This window comes from Carettochelys insculpta, chromosome 9 (genome assembly GCF_033958435.1).
Source record: "Carettochelys insculpta isolate YL-2023 chromosome 9, ASM3395843v1, whole genome shotgun sequence".
NCBI lineage: Eukaryota > Metazoa > Chordata > Testudines > Carettochelyidae > Carettochelys > Carettochelys insculpta.
Genome location: NC_134145.1, coordinates 5,075,550 through 5,084,959, shown reverse-complemented (window position 1 = coordinate 5,084,959; position 9,410 = coordinate 5,075,550). Strand labels below are relative to the sequence as shown.

Here is a 9,410-nt window from a genome sequence, read left to right as displayed (position 1 = left end):
CAGGGCCCTGGGTGGGATTCAGGACACCTGAGTTCTCTTTTCTAGTGGTTCTCGTGCCACCCAGGTCCGGGATTATCGAGCGCCTTCCAGTTGTGCCCTTAGCCACCTGCTAAACATCTGTTATAGGGCCAGGAGAGCCTCCCCTTCCCTGCCACCCCCCTGCCTGTCTTGTCTAGTCCCTGCTGGCTTTCAGGGGCACGTGCGCACACCGGGCCTGGCACCTCGGGGCCTGATCTCTGTTGGAGCCACTACCGGGGCTTGAAGGAGGTTTTCAGCCTCCTGTAAGAACGGCCCCAGAGCTGTGTAGTGTGGTCCTGGCCCACTGGCTGCTCCCACCTCTCTGAGCACTGCGCTCTCTCCCCACACCGGCTGGGACCTGGCTGAGCCCAACCATTTGGGCACGTGCCGTTCCCCGGGGACCGTTGTTCCCACCGGAGCCAACCCCGTCCTGCTGCTTTGGGGGAGCTGGCGCTGAAAGGGCCTGGCCGGGGGGGAAAGAGGGTTAAAGAATCACTAAGGGCCCTGGCTGGTGTACAGGGCAAGGCAGGGGCCGGGCCCAGGGCCAGGAGCTGCTGGAGTTCCCTGGCCCACTCCACAGCGGCCTGTGGGAAGCGACCGCCAGCAGGGGATGTGGCTGATCCCCGGGCCCGAGCTCTGCCAGGGGGCGGCCCCTCTAACCTCCAGCTACGCCCCAGGCTCCTCCTCCCGCCCCTCCTCACTTCGGCTCCCACCTTCCCGGGCCCCCTCCCCGGCCAGCGCGGAGGCGTGGCCGCCGCTCCAGCCCGCGGGAGAGAGGCCGCGCGGGGCCGGCAGGGGGCGCCGCGAGCAGCCGGGCGCCGCACGCCGGATCTCCCCGCGGCCGGGCGCGGGCAGCCGGGGCGGAGCAGCGAGCGGGGGCGTTCGCGGCTCCCCGGGGGTGCGCTCGGGGGCCGCGGCCGGGCGGCTGCGCCGGAGCGTCGGTGCGCTGCGCTCCGTCTCCTCCGCAGGCACCAGCCGGGCGCGGCGCAGCGCAGCTGGGGCCCCGGCACTGGCTCTTCCCGCGGGCCGGCCGCAGCTGCCCGGGGATCGCCGCACGCCCCGCGCCGCTCCCATGGGCGAGTGACCCGCCATGGCCTCGCCGGACGGGCTGCGCTACCGGCCGGAGCGGGAGGAGGACGTGGCGCTCGGCCCCGGGGGCCAGGCGGGGCCGCTGGCGGGGGACGGCCGGCGCCCCACGGGCCGGCCGCACGGCGGCAACGACCGCGGCGACTTCCCGGCCACCTGCGTGGAGCACCTGGGCCCCGCGCGGATCGGGGCCGCCGCCCCTAAGGCTCGATCCAGGCCTCTGCCTCCGACGCCCGGCGGCCCGCTGCGGGGTGAGTACCGGGGGGGACCTGGGGGGGAGCAGGGCGTGAGCGGTGCGGGTCCCACGCAGCGGCCGCTGGCCGCCCCCGGGCTGGGCTGGGGGCCGTGCAACCCGGCCGGGGTCTGCCACGCTGCCCTGGGGGCCGGCCGGGGACCCCCCCACCCATCCCTCCCCTGGGGCAGAGCTCGGTGCAGACAGCTCCCCCCAGGCGGAGGGCTGGGCCCCAGGGCGCTGTGGGTCAGGAGGGGCCCGTGCTTCCAGGATGCAGCCGCTAGCAAGGGGGGGGGCTCCCCTCTGGGGGTGATGGGCCTCTGACACCCGTTGTCCCAAGCGGGGAGCAGGGCACTGGCTGGACACCTGGCACTGCAGGGGGGAGTGACGCCCCTGCGAATACAAGGCCGTTGCCCCTAGTTGGGATGCTTCGGGGTTCCCGACCCGCCGGGAACAGGGGTGGCTGGTTTGCTTTAGGAAAAGCCCAGCAGCATGTGGGGCGGCAGAGGCCCAGGGAGGTGCTGAGCTGAGGGGCTTGTGAGCCTGGCTGGGGAGTCAGAGCGCAGGCCCGATCCTGATCTCGCCCTGCCTGCCTGTCGGGTAGGACACTGCTGATGCTGGGGGCGTCGCTCCTGATTTCCACCGGCCGGCAGGATCCTTGTTTCCCGCAGGGTTGGCTCCTGCAGCGAGCTGACCCGGGATGAAGCCAGGCCGGGGGCAGCCAGCCCTGCCGTGGGCACCCAGTTATGGAGACCATGGGCGGTGGTGTTCCCTAGGTCACCCTGCCGGCCGGTTGTCGCAGAAGGGATGGGCTTCCTTGGCAGAGACCTGGGAATTGCCCTCCAGGGCCTGCAGCACTCTGGGAAGTGGGGTTCCCTCTGCAGGGGGATCTGCGCCATGGCAGAGCCAAGAATCACCCCCAGGGTCGGAGCAACATGGCCGTCCCTGCAGACAGCCAGTGGGTGCGAGCACACACCGAACCGACCCTGGGCGCTGTCCTACGGCCGTCTGCAGCTTGTGCCAAGGCTTCCCCACTCCCTGTGCTAACCGCTAGAGACCCATGCCAGCCCCAGAGGTCAGACTGGCTCACAACAGAGGGAGCTGGGAGCAGCGTTCCCTCTAAGCTGAGCACGTGGGGGCCACCCAGGAGAGATTCAAGTGCTGCCCAGCTGATTAGCAGAGTGCGCCCAGCCTGTGGCGGTGCACAACTGTACATGCTTCGGTGCATGTAATAAAATTTATTCCACCCACGGATGGAAAAAATGAGCCGCACCGCTGGCTAGGATGTGGTCAAAGGGACTCAGCTGGGTTTGTTCCCAGTGGCCCCGAGCCCGTCACCCCCGGAGCCAGGCTGGCCGGACGATGGGGGAGCTGAATGAATGGAGTCGTTTAGCTGGTGCCGCGTGATTGAGTGAAGCATGTCCAAATTTGTACCAGTGACCAACCGAGACTGGCAGCACTGCCAGTGTGACCCCAGGAGCCTGGGGCTAAGAGCCCCTCCACTTCTGCAGGCGATCGGGGCAAAAGGCGGTGGTGGGAGGAGCCGGCCCTGTGGGCCAGTGAATAGATGGGAAGCCCAGTTCCTAGCAGGACCACTCCTGCAGCAGTTGGGACATGGCACACGGGGTAATGTTGTCACTTTGGTGGAACTCTGAGATCGAAGCGTGGGCACAGGATGTGGGGGCCCAGGGGTGGGGGTGCACCAGCGTGCCCTCTACCTCTTCCCATCCGCGGGTGGAATAACTTTTGTTTCATACACCGAGGTGTGTGCCGTGCGCACCAACAGTAGGAGCGCACACTGCCGGCTGAGGGCCCTCGGCTAATCAGCACCTGACTCTGTCCTGGGCAGGCGTCCAAGTGCTCAGCTTACAGGGAGCGCTGTGCAGCAACCTCAGGTTTTGGGCGTGGCAGACACGTACCTCTGCTACCAGGTTTGTGGCTGCTGGACCCATGCAGCAGCTGGGTCCCTGGGCAACAGAGGCATCTCCTGGTCCTGGGGGCCACATTTCCAGCCTTGGGTCCCATTTGGCTTTCGTGTCCACGAGCAGGATCCCAGCCACCAGCCCCACTGTGAGCTCTGCTTGCAGCCCAGGGGCTCTGAGTCCATTTGGCTGCCACCCCCACACGAAAGGTCTCGGCCACTGGCCCCATGCGTGCAGGGTCTTGCTCAGGCACTGGGCTTGGGGTCCTGGCTGCTGGCTGCTGGCTCACATGCAGGGTCCCACCTGCCGGCCCCAGCTCTAAGGGGCAATGAGGAGCAGGACTGAGGTAAGGAAGGGGGCATAGCTCAGCTCCCCACCGCCCCCCCAACTCAGTGGCTGGAAGATGCTGGGTAAGGGCTAACTCTTGCTGTTCGGAGGCGGGGGCTGGAGTGGAGGGAGGGCCACAGAATGGAACATCAGGAATTACACAACCTTAGCAGAAAGGCCCCTGTGAGGCGTGTGGTTGCAGAGCATACTCAGTGTTGTGCGATTTCCTTTCTCGGGCCCACCAATGGCTGAGGGAAGATCCCATGTTTCTCCCTAGCTTAGAGTCCTCCTGGTTGTCTGCTCTATTCTCCCCCCTCTTTCCAGCCTGCCCAAATGACATCAAAACTTCTTTATGTCTCTGTCCCACTTTCACTTTGGGTCCTGCAACTTGAAATCTGAATCAGCCTTGTGCAGATTGTTACAGACGGAGGGATCCAACCTGTACTCTCACTGTGGAAGGCTTTACGTTGGTTCTTTCTTGCTCGGTTGCTATCGAAACTTACCCTGACTTGAAAACATGTGCACGCTCTTGGTGTGTGGAGAAGTCGTGAATCCTGAATGGAGGGTCGAAGAAACCTGTAGCAAAATTCTTGTGTTGTTTCACGGAGTCACTTAAAACCAGGAGGATGCCTTTTGCCAGGGTGCTTTGTGAGTTGCAGATATATAAATATGTGTAGAGACAGCACGCCGGCTCTTCAGCGGTGAGGTCCGATGCCTCTGTTTGTTGCATGGCATGAGCGGTGCCTCAGGTGGAATGTTCTTGGGTCAGGTTTCTGCACTACAGCTGTGTTCCTACCTGTGTCGTATTTCAATGTGGACGGCCCACAGTATATGGCCTCATTGTGCTCACGTAAGCCGGGGGTCACTCTGGAGAAGTCAGTGCAGCTCCATAGCCTGAGAGAACACTGTCTGTTGGGGGACGGTGGTTGTTGTCGTCGTCGTCGTCGTCGTCGTCACTGCTACATTGTGTTGCAGCGGTTTCCCGGACGGTGTGTTCTTCGGAACACTGGTGTTCCATGCAACGGAAATAGAATAAAGCAGCAGAAATGTCTCACTTTAAAGACTAACCAAATGATTTAGTCGGTGACGAGCTTTCGTGGGACAGACCCACTACTTCAGATCCATTTCTAGTACAGACTGACGTTTATGAGTGCAGAGGACTGAAAAGAAAAAAAAAAAACAAATTGTATATTGCAATTTTTTTTTCTTTTTGCTCCTCTGTACTTATAAACGTCAGTGTGTATTGGAAATGAAATGGATCTGATGAATTGGGTCTGTCCCACGAAAGCTCATCACCGAATAAATCGTTTGGTTAGTCTTTGAAGTGCTACATTTCTGCTGCTTTGTTTTGCTGGAATACAGACTAACACAGCTACCTCTCTGTTGCGATTCAACATGCCATGTGAATAGGTGAGCCATGAAAAAATTTGGATGTGAGTGATATTTTTTCTTCTAAAGTATTAATAAGAAAGTATGTGTGTATCAGAAATACTGAGATATTTGAATAGGTTTCAGAGGGTAGCTATGTTTAATGCCTTCATAATAAAATAGTTATTCTGCGACTTGTGCCGAAACAGAGATGCAAAAACTTTCTTCCCGTTAAAAAAAATAGTTAAATGTGACTTATTTTTATTTTTCAGTAGTTTTCTCTAAAAATAACAAATTTATAACACAAAATGTAATTTGTTTTGCATCAATAGTAAGTCAACAGTGTGATGGTATTGCAAAAAAAGCGGACATCATTTTGGGCTGCATTACCAGGAGTGTCGCGAGCAAGACAGGAGAAGTCATTCTTCCGCTCTACTCTGCACTCGTTAGGCCTCCGTTGGAGTATTGTGTCCAGTTCTGAGCACCACGTTTCAAGAAAGATGTGGAGAAATTGAAGAAGGTCCAGGGAAGAGCTACAAGAATGATGAAAAGTCTAGAGAACAGGAGCTATGAGGGAAGACTGAAAGAACTGGGCTTGTTTAGTTTAGAAAAGAGAAGATTTAGAGAGGACGTGATAGCAGTTTTCAAGTACCTCAAAGAGGGTTACAAGGAGGAGGGAGAAAAATTGTTCTCCTGGGCCTCTGAGGACAGGACAAGAAGCAATGGGCTTAAATGGCAGCCAGGGTGGTTTCGGTTGGTGATTAGGAAAAACTTCCTAACTGTCCGGGTGGTTAAACGCTAGAACGAATTTCCTAGGGAGGTTGTGGAATCTCCATCACTGGAGATAGAATCATAGAACACTAGGACTGGAAGGGACCTCGAGAGGTCATCAAGTCCAGCCCCCTGCCCCAATGGCAGGACCAAGTATTGTCTTGACCATCCCTGATAAACATTTCTCTAACCTGTTCTTAAATAGCTCCAGCGATGGAGATTCCACAACCTCCCTAGGCAATTTACTCCACTGTCTGACCACCCTGACAGTTAGGAGTTTTTTCAGTGTGTCCTAAAGATATTTAAGAACAAGTTAGACAGACATCGATCACGGATGCTCCTGAGATGGTACTTGGTCCTGCAGTGAGAGCGGGACTGGACGCAATGACCTCTTGAGGTCCCTTCCAGTTCTTGTGTTCTGTGCTTCTATGATAAAAATATGTTCAAGCTTTAAGGAAGGACGGTTCTTTTTGAACAACATCGTCCTTTGTATTTTTGTACAAAAGAATAACACTCACCGTCCTTCTTTCGGCTGTCGCATTGATGTTTTGCTTTGGGTTCACACTTAATTTTTAATTTGTTATATAGGGTTGCAAATCATTCGATCTGAAGGATGTTAGTTGTTCATTCGGGTGATTTTCTCTTGTTGGCTTTTTGTTCTTTGTAAAATAAGACCTCTCAAAACCAAACTCTTTTAATTAAATCAAGTTTTCAGCATTGCGGGTGGGAACTTTTCCATGTGACCCGCGCGCCCCTGCCCAGCGGGGATGTGTTCCATTGACGTAGTCCAAGCCCCAAAGTGTTCTGTAGCCAAATCAGTTTGGGAAACGCAGTGTTAAAGGAACCACACCCCCATTTGGCTGCCCAGAGAAGGAAGGGATGATAGGCGGGCAAGGCAGTATAAGCACAGCAAGGCCAAGAGATGGCCTGGCTGCAGATCTGGGGGGGGTCAGTCTGGCTGGGGTTTTTCGCCCCCAAGGCAGAGCAGTTTGGATGTGTTTAGGTTGCAGGATCTCACTGCCTCAGCAGTTCAGGGCATGAAATCTCTAGCCAGCGTCCCCCACTCTCTGACTTTCGGGCTATGTGGCTGCTTTTGTTGGAGGAAGGAGGGGTTAAGGCAATGGTGCTCAGCCTTCCCAGGCTGCTGGACCCTTTGTGTGCCCCCAGATTTCACCTCCCTTAAAAAGGACTTGCGTACAAAGTCAGCCCTGGACATACAAATGGGCCCCAGCCTCGCTGTTACTGAAGAAGGGCTGACTTTCCCACCGCTCCAATGCAGTTATAAAACAAAATGATTGGCACATAAATATTGTGCTTACATTTCACCGTATAGACTAGAGCTGCATAAAAAATCACTCTATGACCCCTTAGTGCTGACTTTGCTAGTGTTTTGTGTGTTAGTATAATGAGTCACGTATCTAGGTGAGCTGATACACCCCTTGCAAGCCCTTTGTATACATGGGGGTGGGGGTACACATCCCCTGGTTGGAAGCCACTGGGTTAAGGCACTGAACGGGGGGTCAGGACACCAGCGTACAGTTCAGTTCTCTGCTACAGACTCCCTTGGTGACCTTGGTCATGTCACTGAGCCACTCTGTGCCTGAGTTTGCCATCTGCAAAATGAGGAATAACAATCCAGCCTTTCTCTGACTTGAAGGATAATGCTGATGGTCCCCTGGTCATCGGTAGGTGGGATTGAACTTGGAACGCCGATGCATAATGCCAGTCTCTCCTGCGTGAGCACCACCCAAGCTATGGCCAACGTCTTCAAACTTGGGTGGCTCCTCCTAGGCGCTTACCTCCACCTGCCTGAACTGGCACTGCCTGTTGGAGGGACAGCGCAGGCAGCTGCCACCCACTCCAGGTTGAAAAAAAAACACAGCGTGCTGCTCGGGGGGGAAAGAGCCAAAGCCTGGCTGGACCACACCACATCTGCGGGTGGAGAAAGTGCCCGAGCGACAGCCTGGTGCCGCCTCCTCCCTGCTAGGACTGGACGGAGGAAGGACAAATCTCTCTCCATGCAGGTGGTCAGGCGGCTTCCGTGCTGGGAGCTCCGTGGGGGGTTATTCATATCCATGCAGCGTGACCTAAGGCAGAGCTCTCTCAAACACCGGCTTGGTTGCACCAGTTCTGTAGCAGCGGGGTCGTGCCAGGCCTGAGACGCTTGCGGGAGATTAGCTGCGGAGGAGCATCGGAAGGGGAGCCGCGTTAGTCTCTATCCACGAAAACAACGAGAAGTCCTGAGGCACCTCACAGACTGACAGATTTTGTGGCGCGTCAGCTTTCGTGGGCAAAGACCTGCTTCGCCAGGGATGCCCAGGAGCATCCTTCCCAGATCGTTCTGTTCCTATTGATGCTGCAACCTCCTCCTGCGGTCGGCTGCCGCTTGCCTCTCGCGTCAGCAGCGGCAAAGGGTCTGCCCCGGCGCCGGAGCCGGCTGTTTTGTGGGAGATGCGCCGGCGGCAGCATGGAATCCACTGGCACTCCCGGAGCAGGCAGCTGGGCTCTGCGGGAGGCAGGGCCTGCCAGCAAATAAGGGCCAGCAGTGCCTTGTGTCCTGGCAGCTGTTTACCTGGTGCAAAGTAGACAAAGCCAGTAGCAAAACAGGGCGGCGCAGGGCAGCAACCTTGCACCGCGGGCTGCAGGTAACATAGGCAAGGGCAAGCGTTACCTCCCCAAAACGGCCCATGCTCCCGCCGCTGGGCAGGGCTGCGCCCACAGCACAGCTGCCTGGCTCTCCAGCTGCCAGGTGCTCCAGCCAGCTGGGGAGCGTGGGGCTGTGCCATTCACTGGGATAGGTGAGGCTTGGGGGCAACAATCTGGGGTGGGGGCTGAGTTTGGCACCACCGGGGGGGTGTGGAAGGGGCGGGGCTTGCCTTCCCCTGCTGGGGTACACCCCCCCTCGCCTATGCACCCATGTAAGCCACCAGCCGGGGGCAGGGCAGTGACAGATCAAGGCAGTTAGCAGGCTGTAGCAGGGAGCCAGGGCCCTGTTGCTGGCTGTATTTTACCTTGGAAGCAACCACGGGTATCCCACGGCTTGGTGGCTGCAGAGGGAATTGCCCTAAATGAACTCTTGACGGGTCGTCATCAGGGCCACGCTCCAGCCTCTTCCTATGGGGATTCGTACCCACACTCAAAAGAAGACATTTCTTCTACTTGCCTCCAAAGGCAGTTCCTGTGAGCTTCCCCCACAGGGGTCTGGGGCAAAGCACCTGTGACTTGCAAATCATTGAATCCTAGGGCTGGAAGGGGCCTCAGGAGGTCATCGAGTTCAGCCCCCTGCCCCAAGCAGCACCAACCCCACCTAAATCATCCCATCCAGTGTCTTGTCAAGCCCGGCCTTAAAAACCTCCACGGATGGAGATTCCAGCACCTCTCTAGGCAGTGCATTCCAGTGCTTCACCACCCGCCGGGGGAAAGACTTTTTCCTTATATCCAACCTACACCTCCCCCTCTGTAACTTCAGACCATTGCTGCTTGTTCTGCCATCTGTCACCACTGAGAACAGTTTCTCTCCATCCTCTTTGGAGCTCCCCTTCAGGCAGTTGAAGGCTGCTATTCAATCACCCCTCAGTCTTCTCTCCTGTAAACTAAACAAGCCCAAATCCCTCAGCCTCTCCTCATAGGTCATGTGCTCCAGCTCCTTACTCATTTTGGTTGCCCCCCATTGGACCCTTTCCAAC

At 57.4% G+C, this 9,410-nt stretch overlaps 1 protein-coding gene across 1 annotated transcript in view; it reads left to right on the top strand.

Moving 5' to 3' along the window:
* Positions 1-905: 905 nt before the first annotated feature.
* PIK3R3 (phosphoinositide-3-kinase regulatory subunit 3) overlaps positions 906-9,410 on the top strand; it is a 270,402-nt gene continuing 261,897 nt past the window's right edge. The window contains exon 1 of the mRNA XM_075003471.1: positions 906-1,355. Coding sequence (XP_074859572.1) covers positions 1,109-1,355 — 247 coding nt within the window. The 5' untranslated portion in view covers positions 906-1,108. The remainder of the gene's footprint in view (positions 1,356-9,410) is intronic.